This window comes from Larus michahellis, chromosome W, assembly GCF_964199755.1.
Source record: "Larus michahellis chromosome W, bLarMic1.1, whole genome shotgun sequence".
Lineage (NCBI taxonomy): Eukaryota > Metazoa > Chordata > Aves > Charadriiformes > Laridae > Larus > Larus michahellis.
Genome location: NC_133929.1, coordinates 18,522,590 through 18,546,751, shown reverse-complemented (window position 1 = coordinate 18,546,751; position 24,162 = coordinate 18,522,590). Strand labels below are relative to the sequence as shown.

At 45.8% G+C, this 24,162-nt stretch overlaps 1 protein-coding gene across 17 annotated transcripts in view; it reads left to right on the top strand.

The window, feature by feature from the left end:
* The window catches only part of LOC141735523 (PC4 and SFRS1-interacting protein-like), a 66,155-nt gene extending 45,933 nt beyond the window's left edge, over positions 1–20,222 (top strand). For 5 of the 17 annotated variants that reach the window (XR_012584766.1, XR_012584767.1, XM_074568445.1 and 2 more), the window contains 3 exons: positions 3,714–3,792; positions 7,956–8,044; positions 16,241–20,222. Coding sequence is in view for 15 of the 17 variants with exons in the window: in XM_074568445.1 (XP_074424546.1) it covers positions 17,876–19,399 (1,524 nt within the window). In the remaining 2 variants the exon portion in view is untranslated. Of the gene's footprint in view, positions 1–3,713; positions 5,654–7,955 lie in introns of those variants that run through there. The other 12 variants (XM_074568459.1, XM_074568451.1, XM_074568452.1 and 9 more) reach the window with 5 other exon arrangements.
* Positions 20,223–24,162: the final 3,940 nt, after the last annotated feature.

Genomic DNA, 24,162 nt, shown 5'->3' with positions numbered 1-24,162 from the left:
CACGAAGGTGACCAGAGGGCTGGAGGACCTATGCTATGAGGACAGGCTGAGAGAGTTGGGGCTGTTCAGCCTGGAGAAGAGAAGGCTCCAGGGAGACCTTATAGCAGCCTTCCAGTACCTAAAGGGGGCCTACAGGAAGGATGGTGAGGGACTCTTTATCAGGGAGTGTAATGGTAGTATGATGGGTAACAGTTTTAAACTGAAAGAGGGTAGATTTAGATTGGATATTAGGAAGAAAATCTTTACTGTGAGGGTGGTGAGGCACTGGAACAGGTTGCCCAGGGAGGCTGTGGATGCCCCATCCCTGGAAGTGTTCAAGGCCAGGCTGGATGGGGCTTTGAGCAGCCTCGTCTAGTGGGAGGTGTCCCTGCCCATGGCAGGGGCGTTGGAACTAGATGAACTTTAAGGTCCCTTCCAACCTAAACCATTCTATGATTCTGTGATATTGTGGCAAAAAAATAAAATAAAGGGACCTTAATACATCCCTTAATTTGATGGGCAACATCACCACATTGCATGTGTGTTATTGAAAGGCTACTCTAATTCTGTATATTGTTGCCTGAGAGTTTGGCTGTAGGTGGCCCTTGAAATTGTATTGTTTAGTTGTGAAGGTGTCCTGGTTTGAGGTGGTTCATTTAGTGGCCAGCCCAGTCTAAATCACAACAGAAGGATTAATAAAACCTACTGTGTGCTGTAAGAGGCTGTTTCTCTGCAACTTCGAAAATCAGCTTTTAATATCTAGGCCTGTAGCTGGTGAGAAGGGATGGAGGAAAAGGGATTCATTCCCTCTCTCATCGTCCAGAATACCAATTCTTGAAAAAAGGAATGTGAATGTTCCTATTTGTTATTATTACTACTAGTCTTACAGTGTCGTGCTTTTGGCTGGATTGGCCAATCAGAATGACAGATGGCCTTTCACACACACCCCCAAAGAGAGGAGAGGAAGAGATAAGGAGATTTACAAGTTTAGAAAAAGAACTAAACTACTTTAATGAAAATATTAATAAATAAGGAAACAGTAAATAATAATAAAATAAATACATAAATAAAAAGTATACAGTATATACAAAACCCTATCCAGCTCCCAGGATGACGATCATGTCACCAGCAGGCACAGGGAAAGTCCCAGACTGGAGTCAGCAACGGACAGGAGCTGGATTCCGGATCTGGAGTCAGGAATGCTCAGATCAGGATCAAAAGCAGACGAACAGACAGGGTCCTCCTCAGACGTCGGCCATTGAAGAAAGAGAGTTGACCTTTTGATCCCTCAGCTTTTATACTGAGCATGATGCAAATGGGATGGAATACCCTGTTGGTCAGTTTTGGGTCACCTGTTCTGTCTGCTCCTCCCTGCAGGTGGGACCCCTCTATGCATTTCTGCTTCCGACCCTCTAACGGGGCAAGCAGTGAAGTTAGCTGACCTTGGTTGTTATAGCAATAAGTCTAAGCAAGAGCCCCTGTGCATCCCATTCCTTGGTATAATCAGGTCTTATCACTCTGAGAGTGAACAGTGTCTGAACAATATGCTGTTAATTTCAGAGTTTAGTCAGTTAGAAGAGGCCCAGCTAAAAAGTAAAATTACAAAACAGAAAATTGGTTCTGTTTTATCTCAGACCAGGACATTCGGTAAGTAGTGATAGTATATCTTGTCCATAAAACAAGAACCAAGGAAGCACTTGAACCCTAGGAGCTACGGTTCTTCCCTCAAGTGATGCCTTTTTCCTTTGGTTTGAAACAACCTTAGCCACCACCTTGATTTTAGTAGAACTTCTAATAAGCTTATATGTTCTGCACTGTGTGCAAGGATTTCAGTCTGGACTTTGGCTGTTACTGTTGAATAGAATCATTGGCATAGCAACTGGGATGTTCTTATACATTTTTCTGATGCAATTGAGACACAGAATCCTTTAGGTTGGAAAAGACCCTTAAGATCATCTAGTCTAACTGTTAACACTGAAAAGTCCACCACTAAACCATGTCCCTGAGCACCACATCTACAAGTCTTCTAAATACTTCCAGGGACGGTGACTCAACCACTTCCCTGGGCAGCCTGTTCCAATTCTTGATAACACTTTTGGTGAAGAAATTTTTCCTAATATCCAATCTAAACCTCCCCTGGCACAACTTGAGGCCATTTCCTCTTGTCCTATCACTTGTTTCTTGGGGGAAGAGACTGACACCCACCTTGTTACAACCTCCCCAGTTCCCTCAGCTGCTCCTCATAAGACTTGTTCTCTAGACCCCTCACCGGCTTTGTTGCCCTTCTCTGGACCTGCTCTAGCACCTCAACGTCTTTTTTGTGGTGAGGGGCCCAAAAGTGAACACAGTACTCAAGGTGAGGCCTCACCAGTGCCGAGTACAGGGGGATGATCACTTCCCTAATCCTGCTGGCCACACTTTTTCTGATACAAGTCAGGGTGCTATTGGCCTTCTTGGCCACCTGGGCACACTGCTGGCTCATATTCAGCCATCTCTTGACAAACATGCTGTAGTGATTTAACCCAGCTGGCAACTAGGACCATGAAGCGGTTCACTCACTCTCCCCACTCCAGTAGGACAGGGAGAAGAGGGAGAAAAAAGAGGAAAAAACCTCATGGATTGAGAGAAAGACAGTTTCATAGAACAGTAACGGAAGAGAAAAACTAATAATGGTAAAGGAACATACAAAATAAAGTGATGCAATATAATTGCTCTCACCACCCAATGATCACCCGTCCCAAGCAGCAATCACGGATCCCTGCCTCCTGGCCAACTCCCATTTATACACTGAGCATGACGTCTTGTCTATGCGCCCTCTCAGTTTTTATGGGAAGCTGAAAAAGTCCTTGATGTAATATAAGCATGACCTTGGTTGTTATAGCAATAAGTATAAGCAAGAGCATCTCTGCATACCATTCCTTGGTATTCACTATAAACACAGGTGTTATCACTCTGAGAGCGAACGGTTTCTGCACAATATGATGTTAATTTCAGAGAGTTTCAAAGAGTTCAGTTAGTTAGGAGAGGCTTAGCTGCAAAGTAAAATTACTGAACAGAAAATTGGTTCTGTTTTACCTCAGACCAGGACATTCTACCCCTTATTCCATACCATTTGCGTCATGCTCAGATCACTATGTATGTATTTTTTGTATATATTTCATTATTTTCCTTTTATTTTATTCTTAATATTTCAGTAAAGTAGTTTAGTTCCTTCTAAACTCATAAATCTCTTTAACTCTCTCCCTCCTCTCCTTGGAGAGGGAGGTAGAGGGAGAGCATCTGTTGTTTGTCTCAGTGGCCAGTCCAGCCTAAACCACGACACTTATCTTGCTTTGCTGGCGTGCAGCTTTTGTTTTATCTGTTAAACTGTTTTTATTTCAACCCACTAGTTTTTGCACTTTTACCGTTATGATTCTCTTCCCCATCCTACTGGCAGGGAGTGAGCGAGCAGCTGTGCGGTGCTTAACTGCTGGGTGGGGTTAAATCAAAACAATGGGCAAGTGTAGGAGTTCATCTGCAAGCTCTTCCATTCTCAGGCATTTAGTCTGAACTGAGCTACATACTACAACAGCTGTATTGCCGTTGCTTCAATTAAGACATATAAAGTTAAAGTTTTCAAAAATGCTACAAATCTATCAATCATCTTTGAGCAAAATATGACAACATATTTGCTGTTTGCAAATCCAAATTTTCTGCTTTATGATGCAACTAATAATGAATTCATATAATTGCAGTCGCCGAGGGGAGTTTCTCCAGAGCCAGTACAACCCGCAGCGGAGTGGCTGATCTTGGTGCACAGGGGTTTTTCCAGAGGTAAGGAAACACCAGGGCAGCAGACAGACCCGAAAGGGGCCAGCAGCTCTCGTGGGAGAAGCACCATCAACCAGGGGTGCAGTGACCAGAGAGGGCAAACAGGGTGTGGTGCAGCAGTTTGCATGGAAGGGCACAGAGGAAGAGCATAGTAGCCCTACCACATCAAGAGGTAAGTTCAATTGGTGGTCGTCACCCTCTCAGAAAGAGCTTAACTATGGTATCCATCCAGTGGAAAACTATGTCCTCTTCACTCAGCAGAATGGATGTGGCAACCCAGGCAGAGCTGCCACAAAAACATGCAGCCATCTAGGTCTCATGCCGCAGGGAGTGCTAGAGCCTTTCATTGGTAACAGATGGCAGTAGAGAGAACAGCTGTGTGAGGTGTGACCAGGTGGATGATCTGCTCAGCCTGGTGGCAGAGCTTAAGAGGAAGTAGAAAGGTTAAGGAGCATTAGGGAGTCCGAGAAAGAGATAGACTGGTGGAACCATACTCTACCCTCCCTGAGACAGAAATGGGAACAGCCACCAGATAAAAACCCAAGATCAAGGGGATCCTGGATCCTCCCCCCACCAGGCTAAAGGCAGTAGCTTAAAGGAGGGGAGTGAGTGGAGGCAAGTCCATGCTTGGGGCAGCAGGTGAACACCCTCCCTGCCCACCCTGCTTTCCCAGGTGCCTCTATACAGCAAGTATCAGGCTCTGGATGTGGAAGCCAGTCACTAGGTAATGATGTGGATGACAGTCCATCTTCACCAGAGGTGCTGCCAAGGTCAGAAAGGCCAACCTCCTGTATCACGACCACCTCCATGAGCAAGAAAAGACAGGTTATAGTTGTAGGTGACACCTTTCTGAAGGGAACAGAGGGTCCAGTATGCTGGACAGATCCTCCTCTTAGGGAAGTTTGCTGCTTCCCTGTGGCCTGGGTTAAGGACAAAACTAGGAAACTTCCTAGCTTGGTAGGGCCCTCGGACAATTATCCATTACTGCTCTTCCACATGGGTGGCAATGAAGCTGCAACGCGTAGTCCAAGGGCAATCAAAAGAGACTTCAGAGCCTTGGGATGGTTGGTAAGGGAATCTGGAGCACAGGTTATTTTCTCCTCTCTCCTCCCAGTTGCGGGCAGTGACATTGGAAGAAACAGACGGGCCCAGTCTATTAATACATGGCTCCGTGGCTGGTGACACCACCAGAATTTTGGCTTTTTCGATAATGGGATAGCCTATAGGCTGCCAGGCTTGTTGGCGTCGGATGGGGTTAACCTTTCTGAAAGGGGGAAGAGGGTATATGCTCATGAGCTAGTGGGGCTTATTGACAGAGCTTTAAACTAAGCTTGAGGGGGAAAGGGGAGCAATATTAGGCTTGCCCGTGACAAGCTGTGGGATGACAGGCAATGGTTAGAGGGATGGAGTGCTAGTGAGGACCTGCAGCCTGTTTCTCTGAGACATGCTGGCTACACTTCAGCACACTTGAAGTCTTACAGAGATAAGCCAGACACTCCTGAGGTAATAGGAGCCAAGAGGGAAACACCAGTGAAATACCTCAAAGGAATTAAGGGGTGTTCCCCCAGCTGAAGTGCCTCTACACCAATGCACGCAGCATGGGCAACAAACAGGAGGGGCTGGAAGCCACCATGCTGCTAGAAAGCTATGACCTGATTGCCTTTACTGAAACCTGGTGGGACAAATCCCATGACTGCAGTGCAGCTATCAATGGCTATAGGCTGTTCATAAGGGACAGGCAAGGAAGGAGGGGTGGAGGGGTTGCCCTCTACATCAAGAAATGGATAGAGTGTGAAGAGCTGTCTCTGAAGAATAGCCATGAGCAGGTTGAAAGCTTATAGGTAAGAATTAGACACTGAGGCAACAAGGGGAACCCTGTGGTTGGTGTCTACTACAGGCCACCCTATCAAGGGGAGCCTATTGACGAAGCCTTCTTACTCCAGCTACAGGAGGCATCATGCTCACAGGCTCTCATCCTGCTGGGGGACTTCAACCACCCCGACATCTGCTGGAAAAGTATCACAGTGAGCTGTAGTCAATCCAGGAGACTCCTGGAGTGCATAGAGGATAAATTCTTAAGCCAGGTAATAGACAGCCCTACCAGAGGAGATGTGATACTGGACCTGATGGTCACCAACACAAGTGAGCTAATCAGTGATGTCAAGATTGGAGGCAGCCTGGGCTGCAGTGATCATGCACTGGTGGAGTTCAGAGTCCTGAGGGATATGGGTCAGGCAAAGAATAAAGTCAGGACCCTGAATTTTAGGAAAGCAAAATTCCAGTTGTTCAAGGAGTTAGTCAATAGGACCCCCTGGGAAACGGTCCTCAGGGACAAGGGAGCAGAACAGAGCTGGCAGATCTTTAAGGACGTTTTCCGCACAGTGCAAGAGCTCTTGATCCCCAGGTGTAAGAAATCAGGAAAGGAAGGCAAGAGACCAGCATGGCTGAGTCAAGACCTGCACGTCAACCTAAAGGGCAAGAAAGAGATGCACAGGCAGTGGAAGCAGGGACAGGTGTCCTGGGAAGAGTATAGGGGCACTGCCTGGTTTTGTAGGGATGGGGCCAGGGAGGCCAAGGCGCAGCTGGAGCTGAACTTGGCATGGGATGCAAAGAATAAGAAGGACTTCTACAGGTATGTCAGCCAGAAAAGGAATGTCAAAGAAAGCATACTCCCCTTGATGAGCAACACTGGCAAACTGGTAAGAACAGACGAGGAGAAGGCTGAGGTACTCAACAATTTTTGCCTCAGTCTTCACTGGCAACCTCTCTCCTCATGCTTTTTGAGTGGCTGGACCACAAGGCAGGGTCTGTGGGAGCAAAGTCCCTCCCACTGTAAGTGAAGATCAGGTTTGAGACCACCTGAGGAACCTGAACGTACAGAAATCTATGAGACCTCACAATATGCATCCCAGAGTCATGAGGGAATTGGCTGATGTGGTTGCCAAGCCACTCTCCATGATATTTGAAAAGTCGTGGCAGTCAGGTGAAGTCCCTGGTGACTGGAAAAAGGGAAACATTGCACCCATTTTTAAAAAGGGTAGAAAGGAGGACCCTGGGAACTACCACCCTGTCAGCCTCACCTCTGTGCCTGGGAAGATCATGGAACAGATCCTCCTGGAAGCTATGCTAAGGCACATGGAGGACAGGGAGGTGATTCGAGACAGCCAGCATGGCTTCACCAGGGGCAAGTCCTGCCTGACCAACCTGGTGGCTTTCTACAATGGAGTGACTGCATCAGTGGACAAGGAAAGAGCTACAGATGTTGTCTACCTGGACTTCTGTAAGAAACACCTCTCCTATGAAGACAGGCTGAGAGAGCTGGAGTTGTTCAGCCTGGAGAAGAGAAGGCTCTGGGGAGACCTTATAGTGGCCTTTCAGTACTTAAAGGGGGCCTACAGTAAAACAGGGACAGACTTTTTAGCAGGGCCTGTTGTGATAGGACAAGAGGTAATGGCTTTAAACTAAAAGAGAGTAGATTCAGGCTAGATATAAGGAAGAATTTTTTTACAATAAGGGTGGTGAAACACTCAAACAGATTGCCCAGAGAGGTGGTAGATGCGCCATCCCTGTAAACATTACTGAACATTGAAGGTCAGGTTGGATGTGGCTCTGAGCAACTCGATCTAGCTGGAGATGCCCCTGCTCATTGCAGGGAAGGTTGGACTAGGTGACCTTTAAAGGTCCCTTCCAGCCCAAACTATTCTATAATTCTATGTATTATCAACACTGTTTCCAGCACAAATCCAAAACATAGTCTTATAGTAGTTACTGTGAAGAAAATTAACTCTAGCCCAGCCAAAACTAGCACACATTCCCAAAGTGAAATGAGACACACTTGTTCTTGTCAGTCTTTATTTCAGTGCTGATTGTGTCAGTGTGCTGGCAGTTTACCGGCTCATAGTATCACCTATCATATGTCACTGTCACAATCTCATTGTTATTACAAGTTGAAACACAGCACAATAATGGAACTGCGAAGTCCCCAACAAGCTGGTGCTATACAAGATCTGTAGAGGTAGAGTTAAACCCTCCAATGATGTCACCCACAAAAGGAAATTTCTTAGCTGCAATCCCCAGAGAAGCCTCCAAAATATGTGCTAGATCCCCATTTGTAGTAAAAGTGTATAGCTTTTCTTCTGTTTTGAGCTTTGTTTTCCTTATGACAGGGTCATAGACCAGGCCCACTGTTGGAGAGTCAACAGCTGAAGCTTTGATGTGGTGGTTAAAAAGATGGGTCATAGGTTTCATCAACATGGTGAGTGATGGATAATAGTCTTTCCAAAAGTATACTGCCATGTCTTACTGTATTGGGTCTGTCTGGGATGGAGTTAACTTTCCTCATAGCAGCCCATGTAGTGCTGTGCTTCGCATTTGTGACTCAGTGTTGATACCCGCCTGGACGTGATCCTGTGCAACCTGTTCTAGGTGAACCTGCTTTAGCAGGGGGATTGGACTAGATGATCTCCAGCAGTCCCTTCCAACCCCTACCATTCTGTGATTCTGTGATAACGCACCAGTGTATTGGATATTTATGAGCAGTGCTCACACAGCATCAAGGCTGTTTCTCCAATCCCCCCGCTCCCCACTCAAAGGCCAGTAGGCTGGGGGTGGGAAAGAGGCTGGGAGGGGACATAGTCAGGACAGCTGACTCAAACTGACCCAAGGGATATTCCATACCATATGATGTCATGCACAGCAATAAAAGCTGAGAGAAAGGAGGAAGCAACTGACATTTATTATTAAGGCATTTGTCTTCTGAAATAACTGCTACATATACTGAGGCCCTGCTTCCCAGGAGGTGGCTGGACATCTGCCTACCAATGGGAACTAGTGAATGCATTTCCTCTTTTTGCTTTGCTTCTGTGCATGGATTTTGGTTTTCGTATTACACTGCCTTTATCTCAATCCATGAGCTTGTCCACCTTATTTTCTCCCCCTGTCTGGTTGAGGAGGGGAAGTGAGAGAGTGACTGGGGGGCGGGGGGTGTCTTGAAGCCAGCTATCATCAACACACCACACTTACCCTGCAGCACTAGCTCAAAGATGGCATCTTTGTTGATGTTATTTCAGCCATGTGGGTACTGAATTTCCTCCATCCCACCTCCTACTTCTTGGTGAGCTCCAAGGGCCTCACCAGCTGTATGGTAAAGTTCGAGCTGGTATTTTGTAGGAAGATTCCGGCATTGTCGTTGCTGGATAGCATGATGTAGAAATCCCTGTCTGCCATCCTTCTTTTCCCTCTGTGCTCCACTGCGAGTCACTAGATTTCCTGAATTTAGGAGGTTTCTATCCAACTGTTAAATTTCTGGTACCAGCCATGCCGCTTCACCAACAGCTTGCTTTCTTCCTTTACCTTTAGCAGCAATGATATTCTCAGTCTTGTGATTCTGTCCTCATCAGGATTCACTTTTTTAAGATCTTCAGGGTAAGATGTCCCCTCAACTGTTACATAATCATAATCTCTTAAGCAGTACACAGGTATCTATCCCCTTCTCACAGTTTCAGCTGCTATGAAAATTTAATCTGTGAATGTCTGCTCATAACCTTTCTCAAATCTCTTTTTTGTTCTAGACACCCTGATGTGGTCTCCCTTTTTGAGCAGATGCTCAGATTCTTTCATTTTAAACACACCCTCATATATGGTTTTCGAAACCCTCGCAAAGTTTAAAGTGCTCACATCCAGGGGCCTGGCTCTGATAGTCCTGTGGAAGCTATGATTATAGCTCTTTATAAACTATGACAGCACATCAATGTAGTGAAAAGTGTTGTGTGCTGTGAAATATCTCCACATCTTGGTGATTCATTATTAGTAACAAGATGGTGAACATTGCACTGCTTTAACAGCTTGTTTAAAGGCTGGTTTAAAAATTCTTTTCCCCAGTTGGTCTGTAATTTCTGAGGTTTTAAAAGCCCCATCTATTTCAGAACCTATTTTACCTTTTAGACCAATGTCCCAGGCATGCTTGGATGATATATCTATCATTGTTCGGATGTACTTAACACCATCGTTGTGTTTGGAAAACTATTGCAAATCCACCAAGCCTGCCTGCCTGCCATTTTGCATCTGCCTCTGCCACAAGCCCCTTCTTTCTTTTAAAGTCCTTTCTTGCGTCCTTGTGTGAGCTGTAAGCATCTCGGATTGCAAGCCAGTTTGCCACGTGGCTTCTGTTCAAATCAGCAATTCGCTTTTTAGCAGCTTCAAAAAGGGGATTTATACCCTGAAAACTTCCCACCTCCCCAGGAGCATAGTAAATATCTTTTAGCAGAAGTGGCAGTGTAGACATGCTGCTACTTCACACATGGATGAAATGAAACACCGGACAACTAATTTAACTTAAAGATAAACTTTATTAACAGGTTATGAGGAGAGTTGGTTGCCAGTCAGACTTCTCCAGGCTTTTTCCTTGAATGCTGCTGTGACTTCTATGCCTGTTCTCATTTCTTTGGCTGCCACAGGCCCATACAGGAACACAGACAAGTCACAGCACACTCATGACTTCTCCCTCTTCAGTCAGTCAGTTGGAGCTTTTTGAAACGTTCTATAAGGTCACTGACCTAAGGAAGCACATATAGCGCCAGCCTGCACCCCATAATGGTCTTACAGGTAGCTTTCTTTGCCCCCACAACCAGGGGCAAAGGGAGCTCCCCCACCACCACCCGCCCTCTCTGTGTGACACTGACCTTGAAATCCAGTTTGTGGTTTACAGGCCCATTGGCCAGTTCTTCTGGTTTGTGTAGTCTTTTTTGGGATCCCCTTAGAGTCTTTTTTTTATTTTCCCCTCACACTTGTTTTTCTGAAGTTGGCATTTTGTTCTGGTTTTCCATTTTCACAGACAGCATTCCCTGTGTCTTGTAGCACTGTGCAAAGCCTAAAAGTCTGACCCGGTAACACTGCATGGTCATCCTGTTGGGCCCGGAATGGATGCAGGGGCCTCTCAGTCTTGTTCACAGGATTGGTCTTTTCCTTGCATGTGACAGAATTTGCACCAGTGAGCCTCCTGGGAGGGATCCGTAGCCCTCAGTCATGTTTCAACTTGTCCATGCACCCCTCCCCCACCTTTTGGTGCCCTTCTGCCATCTTGAAGTCCATCTAGTACATGGGTCTGGGGTTCATCCAGAAGATAGGGTTGCAAACAGGGCCAGAGACAGGGTCTCAGACATGGACACCTATGATGTGGTTCTGGGGTTCATCCAGAAGAAAGACTTACCTATGACATGGATCCAGGAGTCCATCCAGGAGACAGGGCTGCAAACAGGGCTACCTATGATGTGGATATGGCAGGATGTAGGGCTGCAGGCAGGGCCGCTTATAACATAGATGTGTGGTGCATGTAGCATTGTAATATGTGTCTGGGGTTCACTCCAGCAGACAGGGCTGCAGACAGGGCCACAGTCAGGGCCACCTATGATGTGGGTATATGGTTCATCCAACAGATATGGAAGGATACAATACCACAGAATTGCCTATGACATGGGTAAATGCTGCATCAAGGAGACAAGACCATCTATGACAAGGGTCCAGGGTTCATCTAGGAGACAGGGCCACAGACATTGCAGGAGGCAGGTCTGCAGGAAGAACATCTCACAATATGAGTCCAGGATATATCAGGGAGACAGGACAAGAAGCAGGTCTGCAGACAGAGCTGCATGCAATGTAGGTTCATGGTCCATCCAGAAGACAGGGTTGCCTATGACGTGGGGCTGGGGTCCATTCAGGAGTCGGGGTCTGTGGAATAATTACTAAATTGGCCAAGAATACAAAAATACAGCATTGTTCACACATTAAGGAAAGTCATAAAATCAAGAGGCTTCTGAGGTAGAATACAGCCGCAGCTAGCACATGAAGAATGCAACATCTGTGATTCCCTGTACAAGGTTGTTTGCGAAACTACACGAGGGATGGAACGGAACACGCTTGTTCCGTGGCCTTCCCTTGTGGCGAATAGCAGATATGGGGACGAGATGGTACTACGGAACTGATAAGCGGCCTACACGCTACCCGAGCCAACATTTCGTCTAATGTTGATGAAATGCTGTCCTTTTGTGCGAACTTTGCTCACCACAATGTACCAAAACACACCTCCATCCCGGAGGCTATCCGCCCCCGAGGTGTGAACACTCCTCCTTGAATACATTAATCATAATAAAAGTATGTATGACTAAAGTCACTCAAACTCCACTTTGAAGATAAAAAAATAATATAAAAATAGCCCAAGAGAGAGGGGATGTCAGGGAAGACACCATCGCGAAGAATTCCACCGCTGATTTCCGGGATCAGTCGACGGGCTGAGCCTCTCTTCCCCCCCATAGGGACGCCTTTGGGTAAGACTTCGATTACACCGAGCGCTTTCTCGGGGACTTAGAAATTTCTCTAGAGAATCTCTACCCTACATTTATAGCCAGGCTGTATCGTTTATAATTTTGTCGCGCGTTTGTATACTTAGCAATATCTTTATTTGCACGTGCTTTGCAGACAGTGTATTTATCACCGGCAACCCTAAAGAACCTGTATATCTGTTGTTTAAATAAACTGCACTGTTTAAGTAGCTAGTCATTCCGCTTTCTCACTGAACGCGACCAAGACTACAGAGAGGCCGTGCTAGTTCAGGAGCACGACTAGACTGAAGGTGCAGCCCACTATTAGTGTATCCAAATCGTAGTAGTTTAATATGTATTAAACGCGATTGGACTGATAGTGCTGAATTGGGCATCACTCAGAATTTAAACCTAGCCGCACCTGGCCTCCCACCTCGGTGAGGAGTGTTAGAACGCAAGGGGGTTTATCTTCTGCCAAAACCACTTGGCCCCGTTTCACGCAACAGAATTTGGCGTAGTCGGCAGGATTGCCATGGATAAACTGCTGCAAAAATATGATTGTGCCCCTTCCCAGGCTGGGAAGGAGTGGGCCCAAAAATTTTGGAAGGATGAAGAGAAAGTGGTGGAACGTATTGAAGAGTGTCGGGCTTCACAGAAGCTCAGAGCGGGGAAAGGCAAGGGTGTGATTTGTGCTGTGTTAGGCGCCTGTTTATCTTGTGCACAACAAGAAGCTAGAGAAACCCCTGCTCCTAATCTGATTTCAGCTGTAGAATATGCAACCCTGAAATCGGAGAATGAGGTGCTGAAGTCATCATTAGCCTTGCAAAAGGAGACAGGAGAAAAATTAAGAACTCAAGTCGATAAGCTTGGGAGTGAAAATCTCCAACTTAAAATGTTATTGGAAAGGGTGACTGGGCTCTTAGATAAAATGCAGCCCTCGACCCAGGTCCAACAGATTCGTAAGTTAATGTGTTATCCAAATTCCGGAACCCAGACCGGAGATTTTTTGTCTAATAGTGAGGATGACGAAGAAGATGAGGAGGAAAGGACTTTTACTTTGAAATCCCAAGTTTTTCCTTTACGTCCTCTGGTTAAAACTGAAACTGCGGTTGATGACGATGATGAAATTCACACCACTGTGCGTACCGTTCCATGGACACCAACCGAGTTAACAAAAATAAGGGAGAAATATTCGAGGCGACCAGAAGAGTCAGCTGTTGAGTACGTGTGGCGAGTTTCTTCTGAAGGGGGGGACAGAATTATGCTGAGTGAGGAAGAAGCAGGAGACTCTTGGGGACCAGGAGTGTTTTTAACCACTATGCCTGGGGATCATAATTATTCCCTAACTGCTCGAGCAGCCTATTGGGCAGGGGGTATGGATCCGCGAGAGAGGGGGGAGCCGTTAGAGATTAGAGCTACAGGCTACTCTGATCTGTTTGCGGCTGTACGGAAAGCAGCTTGTCTGCAAGCCATGTATGACAGAGAGGAATTTCGGAAATCCCCAATGTCAGCCCCTATCGACCCCGATCGATTAGCCCCTCTCATCCGTGGTCTTCCCGATTGCCTGAAACCGTTCCTTGTTCGTACTCAAGATCGTATACGAGAGGCTCGGGGTGCTCATGGGCGGGGCCGTCGTCACTACATGCCCACCTGGAATGAATATGTACAGGAAATAGATCAATATGGGCGCCGAATGGGCTGGGCCAGCCTAACTAGTGAGAAATCCTCCGAACACCCCCGAAAGGTTCACCAAGTCCGAACTCACACTCAAAACCCTAAATCGGAGGAAAGGTTTAAGCCTGATAAGGACCGGAATGAGTTGTGGCGTAAAGCCCTACAATTAGGGGTGCCCCGACAATTCTTGCACGGTGTCCCTACGGGAGACCTCCGTACACTAGTCCAATCTCTAACTAGAAAGAATAATGCGGCTGGGGAGAAAAGTCTAACCAGAGAATCCCCAAGTCGTGAGAAAATTGTGCCTTCTGCACCGGAACGTAACTTGATTGATTTGTCAGAGTCCCAGTCAAAAAACTCCTATCCCCGGGGAGGGCAGTGAGCCACCCTGTCCGGCGGGTACTAGCAATCCAATGGCTCTCTCATAAAGACTCCGAACCCGTTATTATCATTCCTGTTGGACCCCGGAAGATATCGGTAAATTTTATTATTGATACTGGAGCCCAAATGTCTGCAATCACTAACGAAACAGCACAACTTCTAGGTATAAATCCCACCCGACGCAGAGTCAACTTCACAGGAATTGATGGTGTGGTAAAAACATGCCCCACTGCAAAAATTAACCTCTGGTTGCCGGGAGAGCAGCGAATGACTAGGGCAGAAGTGTTAGTGGGTGCCTCACATTCTAACCTCCTAGGATTTGACGTGCTGCGTGGGTGAATGTGGAAATTCCCGGATGGAACTGTGTGGAGTTTTGCAGGACGCAAAAAAGGATTAGACACAGTTAAACTGGGCCTATTAGGAACATCTATACCTTTGCCTCCCTCTAAAATTACCAACGCCCGACAGTACCCACTGCCTGCAGCTGCACTTGCAGGAGCAGACGGGGTGGTATCAGATTTAGAAAAAAGAAGCATCATTAAGAGGACTCACTCGCCTTATAATTCACCGGTGTGGCCAGTAAAGAAACCAACCGGGCAATGGCGTTTCACAGTAGATTACCGAAAGTTAAACGCCAACACTGCACCCCTGACCGCTGCGGTTCCGAGTATCGCTGAAATTGTGACAATGATAAAAGGAGCTGCCCATCCTTGGATGGCTGCCTTAGATGTAAAAGACATGTTTTTTATGATTCCCCTCCTTGAGCAAGACAAAGCGCAGTTTGCATTCACGTGGAAAGGAGTCCAATATACCTTTAACCGACTTCCACAAGGATACAAACATTCCCCCACCATTGCTCATAATGCTTTAGCTAAAGTGCTATCAGAGATTCCTGTTTCACAGGGATGTACGGTATACCAATATATTGACGACATCTTAATAGGGGGAGAGAGCCAAGAAAGTGTACAAGACATGATGCAAAACATCCGAAAAACATTATCAGATTTGGGATTGGAAATTCCAGACTCAAAATGTCAGGGACCCGCACAGGAAGTTAAATTCCTGGGGGTCTGGTGGATTAAGGGAGCTGCTTCTGTCCCTCAGGATACCCTGAAAAAAATAGAACATGGACAGAATCCATCCAGCGTGAAGGAGTTACAGCAAGTTCTGGGAACTTTAAGTTATTGGCGTAAACACATCCCTGGCTTTTCCATCATTGCTCGCCCCCTTTATTGTTTGCTCAAAAAAGGTAAATCCTGGGAGTGGACTGAACAACATACTAATGCACTAGAATTGCTAATAAAAGAGCTAAGGTTATTCCAACAACTTGGCCCCATACATCCAACTGACCCTGTCCATGTCGAATATATTGCCTCAGTGGGAGGAAACAGGTGAAAAAGACCATCAGCTGATCACAAATGCACTTGTTACAACCCAAAACAATGTTTCCTTGGCCCTTAGTTGTATCCAAGCCCAACTGTGGATGCAATCTATGACAGCCGCAATTATAAGGGAAGGTGAAGAAGGCACCTTGCCCACCGAAATTCGAAAAGTAATATGGGATAATGCAATTGAGTTTGAGAGAAAATTTCAATCCTGGTGGTATCTGGTTAATTTCACCTATGATCCCACTGAGAGCAAAGCCACAGCTTTTGTCTTAACGATACACAATGCCTCAGTATACACCATATACCCAATCATCGCACTGGGGTTGAATCACCATGGAGCTATACTCCATCCGGTAGAGCATAGAGTGTGGGCACAACAAAACGAGAATAAATGGCAAACTGTTGATGTTGAAGCATGCATTTCACGAGACCAACAAGGATTCATTTGTGAGAGTAATACTCTCAAGGCACAAGACATTTGTCTTGACACCAACCAGAATGTTTGTCATTTTGAGATACAACCTGATGAAACCCCAGAAACTGTGCTTGTATATATTGGGAAAGGGTGTGTTTGCATGAGGTCTCCCTGTACTTTTGTATTCGTAGATGACATAGCAGTAGATATAAGTAATAACTCAAATCTTTGTGTTTGTAACTTTACTAACATCATTGGATGTGACTTCAATTATTCAGCTCCTGTTACGTCTTTTCAATTGCTACAATCTAATTACACATTGATTCGAGATTTGCTGCCTACCCCTATCGGAATGAATCTCTCACTAGTGAGGAAGTTGCTACAACACGATGAATTGAAGCGATTGTTGAAAGAGGCCCAAGAAAATGGACAAAGAACTCTGATTACTGTCCATTATGATGTTGAAGAAATACACCATGTACTGGAAAGGGTCAAGAGAGACGGTGGACATGAATGGTGGGACACCCTCTTTGGATGGTCACCAACAGCTACAGGACTTTTTAACAAGATGCTCCATCCTGTTGTTGTTCTACTAGTACTCACTGTATTGTGCTTTGCTTTGACAATTGTTTTGTATGTTAGACTTTGGATTATGATGAAACGCTTAACTCGCTTAATCACCCCACAAGAAGTATTTGCACTTGATATCCCTCGCCATAAGAGGACATGTGATATTCCCCATCAGTATTGATTATCGTGGAGCTTGAGTGACTGTAGTCACGGGGTGGATTATGTGGAATAATTACTAAATTGGCCAAGAATACAAAAATACAGCATTGTTCACACATTAAGGAAAGTCATAAAATCAAGAGGCTTCTGAGGTAGAATACAGCCGCAGCTAGCACATGAAGAATGCAACATCTGTGATTCCCTGTACAAGGTTGTTTGCGAAACTACACGAGGGATGGAACGGAACACGCTTGTTCCGTGGCCTTCCCTTGTGGCGAATAGCAGATATGGGGACGAGATGGTACTACGGAACTGATAAGCGGCCTACACGCTACCCGAGCCAACATTTCGTCTAATGTTGATGAAATGCTGTCCTTTTGTGCGAACTTTGCTCACCACAATGTACCAAAACACACCTCCATCCCGGAGGCTATCCGCCCCCGAGGTGTGAACACTCCTCCTTGAATACATTAATCATAATAAAAGTATGTATGACTAAAGTCACTCAAACTCCACTTTGAAGATAAAAAAATAATATAAAAATAGCCCAAGAGAGAGGGGATGTCAGGGAAGACACCATCGCGAAGAATTCCACCGCTGATTTCCGGGATCAGTCGACGGGCTGAGCCTCTCTTCCCCCCCATAGGGACGCCTTTGGGTAAGACTTCGATTACACCGAGCGCTTTCTCGGGGACTTAGAAATTTCTCTAGAGAATCTCTACCCTACATTTATAGCCAGGCTGTATCGTTTATAATTTTGTCGCGCGTTTGTATACTTAGCAATATCTTTATTTGCACGTGCTTTGCAGACAGTGTATTTATCACCGGCAACCCTAAAGAACCTGTATATCTGTTGTTTAAATAAACTGCACTGTTTAAGTAGCTAGTCATTCCGCTTTCTCACTGAACGCGACCAAGACTACAGAGAGGCCGTGCTAGTTCAGGAGCACGACTAGACTGAAGGTGCAGCCCACTATTAGTGTATCCAAATCGTAGTAGTTTAATATGTATTAAACGCGATTGGACTGATAGTGCTGAATTGGGCATCACTCAGAATTTAAACCTAGCCGCACCTGGCCTCCCACCTCGGTGAGGAGTGTTAGAACGCAAGGGGGTTTATCTTCTGCCAAAACCACTTGGCCCCGTTTCACGCAACAGAATTTGGCGTAGTCGGCAGGATTGCCATGGATAAACTGCTGCAAAAATATGATTGTGCCCCTTCCCAGGCTGGGAAGGAGTGGGCCCAAAAATTTTGGAAGGATGAAGAGAAAGTGGTGGAACGTATTGAAGAGTGTCGGGCTTCACAGAAGCTCAGAGCGGGGAAAGGCAAGGGTGTGATTTGTGCTGTGTTAGGCGCCTGTTTATCTTGTGCACAACAAGAAGCTAGAGAAACCCCTGCTCCTAATCTGATTTCAGCTGTAGAATATGCAACCCTGAAATCGGAGAATGAGGTGCTGAAGTCATCATTAGCCTTGCAAAAGGAGACAGGAGAAAAATTAAGAACTCAAGTCGATAAGCTTGGGAGTGAAAATCTCCAACTTAAAATGTTATTGGAAAGGGTGACTGGGCTCTTAGATAAAATGCAGCCCTCGACCCAGGTCCAACAGATTCGTAAGTTAATGTGTTATCCAAATTCCGGAACCCAGACCGGAGATTTTTTGTCTAATAGTGAGGATGACGAAGAAGATGAGGAGGAAAGGACTTTTACTTTGAAATCCCAAGTTTTTCCTTTACGTCCTCTGGTTAAAACTGAAACTGCGGTTGATGACGATGATGAAATTCACACCACTGTGCGTACCGTTCCATGGACACCAACCGAGTTAACAAAAATAAGGGAGAAATATTCGAGGCGACCAGAAGAGTCAGCTGTTGAGTACGTGTGGCGAGTTTCTTCTGAAGGGGGGGACAGAATTATGCTGAGTGAGGAAGAAGCAGGAGACTCTTGGGGACCAGGAGTGTTTTTAACCACTATGCCTGGGGATCATAATTATTCCCTAACTGCTCGAGCAGCCTATTGGGCAGGGGGTATGGATCCGCGAGAGAGGGGGGAGCCGTTAGAGATTAGAGCTACAGGCTACTCTGATCTGTTTGCGGCTGTACGGAAAGCAGCTTGTCTGCAAGCCATGTATGACAGAGAGGAATTTCGGAAATCCCCAATGTCAGCCCCTATCGACCCCGATCGATTAGCCCCTCTCATCCGTGGTCTTCCCGATTGCCTGAAACCGTTCCTTGTTCGTACTCAAGATCGTATACGAGAGGCTCGGGGTGCTCATGGGCGGGGCCGTCGTCACTACATGCCCACCTGGAATGAATATGTACAGGAAATAGATCAATATGGGCGCCGAATGGGCTGGGCCAGCCTAACTAGTGAGAAATCCTCCGAACACCCCCGAAAGGTTCACCAAGTCCGAACTCACACTCAAAACCCTAAATCGGAGGAAAGGTTTAAGCCTGATAAGGACCGGAATGAGTTGTGGCGTAAAGCCCTACAATTAGGGGTGCCCCGACAATTCTTGCACGGTGTCCCTACGGGAGACCTCCGTACACTAGTCCAATCTCTAACTAGAAAGAATAATGCGGCTGGGGAGAAAAGTCTAACCAGAGAATCCCCAAGTCGTGAGAAAATTGTGCCTTCTGCACCGGAACGTAACTTGATTGATTTGTCAGAGTCCCAGTCAAAAAACTCCTATCCCCGGGGAGGGCAGTGAGCCACCCTGTCCGGCGGGTACTAGCAATCCAATGGCTCTCTCATAAAGACTCCGAACCCGTTATTATCATTCCTGTTGGACCCCGGAAGATATTGGTAAATTTTATTATTGATACTGGAGCCCAAATGTCTGCAATCACTAACGAAACAGCACAACTTCTAGGTATAAATCCCACCCGACGCAGAGTCAACTTCACAGGAATTGATGGTGTGGTAAAAACATGCCCCACTGCAAAAATTAACCTCTGGTTGCCGGGAGAGCAGCGAATGACTAGGGCAGAAGTGTTAGTGGGTGCCTCACATTCTAACCTCCTAGGATTTGACGTGCTGCGTGGGTGAATGTGGAAATTCCCGGATGGAACTGTGTGGAGTTTTGCAGGACGCAAAAAAGGATTAGACACAGTTAAACTGGGCCTATTAGGAACATCTATACCTTTGCCTCCCTCTAAAATTACCAACGCCCGACAGTACCCACTGCCTGCAGCTGCACTTGCAGGAGCAGACGGGGTGGTATCAGATTTAGAAAAAAGAAACATCATTAAGAGGACTCACTCGCCTTATAATTCACCGGTGTGGCCAGTAAAGAAACCAACCGGGCAATGGCGTTTCACAGTAGATTACCGAAAGTTAAACGCCAACACTGCACCCCTGACCGCTGCGGTTCCGAGTATCGCTGAAATTGTGACAATGATAAAAGGAGCTGCCCATCCTTGGATGGCTGCCTTAGATGTAAAAGACATGTTTTTTATGATTCCCCTCCTTGAGCAAGACAAAGCGCAGTTTGCATTCACGTGGAAAGGAGTCCAATATACCTTTAACCGACTTCCACAAGGATACAAACATTCCCCCACCATTGCTCATAATGCTTTAGCTAAAGTGCTATCAGAGATTCCTGTTTCACAGGGATGTACGGTATACCAATATATTGACGACATCTTAATAGGGGGAGAGAGCCAAGAAAGTGTACAAGACATGATGCAAAACATCCGAAAAACATTATCAGATTTGGGATTGGAAATTCCAGACTCAAAATGTCAGGGACCCGCACAGGAAGTTAAATTCCTGGGGGTCTGGTGGATTAAGGGAGCTGCTTCTGTCCCTCAGGATACCCTGAAAAAAATAGAACATGGACAGAATCCATCCAGCGTGAAGGAGTTACAGCAAGTTCTGGGAACTTTAAGTTATTGGCGTAAACACATCCCTGGCTTTTCCATCATTGCTCGCCCCCTTTATTGTTTGCTCAAAAAAGGTAAATCCTGGGAGTGGACTGAACAACATACTAATGCACTAGAATTGCTAATAAAAGAGCTAAGGTTATTCCAACAACTTGGCCCCATACATCCAACTGACCCTGTCCATGTCGAATATATTGCCTCAGTGGGAGGAAACAGGTGAAAAAGACCATCAGCTGATCACAAATGCACTTGTTACAACCCAAAACAATGTTTCCTTGGCCCTTAGTTGTATCCAAGCCCAACTGTGGATGCAATCTATGACAGCCGCAATTATAAGGGAAGGTGAAGAAGGCACCTTGCCCACCGAAATTCGAAAAGTAATATGGGATAATGCAATTGAGTTTGAGAGAAAATTTCAATCCTGGTGGTATCTGGTTAATTTCACCTATGATCCCACTGAGAGCAAAGCCACAGCTTTTGTCTTAACGATACGCAATGCCTCAGTATACACCATATACCCAATCATCGCACTGGGGTTGAATCACCATGGAGCTATACTCCATCCGGTAGAGCATAGAGTGTGGGCACAACAAAACGAGAATAAATGGCAAACTGTTGATGTTGAAGCATGCATTTCACGAGACCAACAAGGATTCATTTGTGAGAGTAATACTCTCAAGGCACAAGACATTTGTCTTGACACCAACCAGAATGTTTGTCATTTTGAGATACAACCTGATGAAACCCCAGAAACTGTGCTTGTATATATTGGGAAAGGGTGTGTTTGCATGAGGTCTCCCTGTACTTTTGTATTCGTAGATGACATAGCAGTAGATATAAGTAATAACTCAAATCTTTGTGTTTGTAACTTTACTAACATCATTGGATGTGACTTCAATTATTCAGCTCCTGTTACGTCTTTTCAATTGCTACAATCTAATTACACATTGATTCGAGATTTGCTGCCTACCCCTATCGGAATGAATCTCTCACTAGTGAGGAAGTTGCTACAACACGATGAATTGAAGCGATTGTTGAAAGAGGCCCAAGAAAATGGACAAAGAACTCTGATTACTGTCCATTATGATGTTGAAGAAATACACCATGTACTGGAAAGGGTCAAGAGAGACGGTGGACATGAATGGTGGGACACCCTCTTTGGATGGTCACCAACAGCTACAGGACTTTTTAACAAGATGCTCCATCCTGTTGTTGTTCTACTAGTACTCACTGTATTGTGCTTTGCTTTGACAATTGTTTTGTATGTTAGACTTTGGATTATGATGAAACGCTTAACTCGCTTAATCACCCCACAAGAAGTATTTGCACTTGATATCCCTCGCCATAAGAGGACATGTGATATTCCCCATCAGTATTGATTATCGTGGAGCTTGAGTGACTGTAGTCACGGGGTGGATTATGTGGAATAATTACTAAATTGGCCAAGAATACAAAAATACAGCATTGTTCACACATTAAGGAAAGTCATAAAATCAAGAGGCTTCTGAGGTAGAATACAGCCGCAGCTAGCACATGAAGAATGCAACATCTGTGATTCCCTGTACAAGGTTGTTTGCGAAACTACACGAGGGATGGAACGGAACACGCTTGTTCCGTGGCCTTCCCTTGTGGCGAATAGCAGATATGGGGACGAGATGGTACTACGGAACTGATAAGCGGCCTACACGCTACCCGAGCCAACATTTCGTCTAATGTTGATGAAATGCTGTCCTTTTGTGCGAACTTTGCTCACCACAATGTACCAAAACACACCTCCATCCCGGAGGCTATCCGCCCCCGAGGTGTGAACACTCCTCCTTGAATACATTAATCATAATAAAAGTACGTATGACTAAAGTCACTCAAACTCCACTTTGAAGATAAAAAAATAATATAAAAATAGCCCAAGAGAGAGGGGATGTCAGGGAAGACACCATCGCGAAGAATTCCACCGCTGATTTCCGGGATCAGTCGACGGGCTGAGCCTCTCTTCCCCCCCATAGGGACGCCTTTGGGTAAGACTTCGATTACACCGAGCGCTTTCTCGGGGACTTAGAAATTTCTCTAGAGAATCTCTACCCTACATTTATAGCCAGGCTGTATCGTTTATAATTTTGTCGCGCGTTTGTATACTTAGCAATATCTTTATTTGCACGTGCTTTGCAGACAGTGTATTTATCACCGGCAACCCTAAAGAACCTGTATATCTGTTGTTTAAATAAACTGCACTGTTTAAGTAGCTAGTCATTCCGCTTTCTCACTGAACGCGACCAAGACTACAGAGAGGCCGTGCTAGTTCAGGAGCACGACTAGACTGAAGGTGCAGCCCACTATTAGTGTATCCAAATCGTAGTAGTTTAATATGTATTAAACGCGATTGGACTGATAGTGCTGAATTGGGCATCACTCAGAATTTAAACCCAGCCGCACCTGGCCTCCCACCTCGGTGAGGAGTGTTAGAACGCAAGGGGGTTTATCTTCTGCCAAAACCACTTGGCCCCGTTTCACGCAACAGAATTTGGCGTAGTCGGCAGGATTGCCATGGATAAACTGCTGCAAAAATATGATTGTGCCCCTTCCCAGGCTGGGAAGGAGTGGGCCCAAAAATTTTGGAAGGATGAAGAGAAAGTGGTGGAACGTATTGAAGAGTGTCGGGCTTCACAGAAGCTCAGAGCGGGGAAAGGCAAGGGTGTGATTTGTGCTGTGTTAGGCGCCTGTTTATCTTGTGCACAACAAGAAGCTAGAGAAACCCCTGCTCCTAATCTGATTTCAGCTGTAGAATATGCAACCCTGAAATCGGAGAATGAGGTGCTGAAGTCATCATTAGCCTTGCAAAAGGAGACAGGAGAAAAATTAAGAACTCAAGTCGATAAGCTTGGGAGTGAAAATCTCCAACTTAAAATGTTATTGGAAAGGGTGACTGGGCTCTTAGATAAAATGCAGCCCTCGACCCAGGTCCAACAGATTCGTAAGTTAATGTGTTATCCAAATTCCGGAACCCAGACCGGAGATTTTTTGTCTAATAGTGAGGATGACGAAGAAGATGAGGAGGAAAGGACTTTTACTTTGAAATCCCAAGTTTTTCCTTTACGTCCTCTGGTTAAAACTGAAACTGCGGTTGATGACGATGATGAAATTCACACCACTGTGCGTACCGTTCCATGGACACCAACCGAGTTAACAAAAATAAGGGAGAAATATTCGAGGCGACCAGAAGAGTCAGCTGTTGAGTACGTGTGGCGAGTTTCTTCTGAAGGGGGGGACAGAATTATGCTGAGTGAGGAAGAAGCAGGAGACTCTTGGGGACCAGGAGTGTTTTTAACCACTATGCCTGGGGATCATAATTATTCCCTAACTGCTCGAGCAGCCTATTGGGCAGGGGGTATGGATCCGCGAGAGAGGGGGGAGCCGTTAGAGATTAGAGCTACAGGCTACTCTGATCTGTTTGCGGCTGTACGGAAAGCAGCTTGTCTGCAAGCCATGTATGACAGAGAGGAATTTCGGAAATCCCCAATGTCAGCCCCTATCGACCCCGATCGATTAGCCCCTCTCATCCGTGGTCTTCCCGATTGCCTGAAACCGTTCCTTG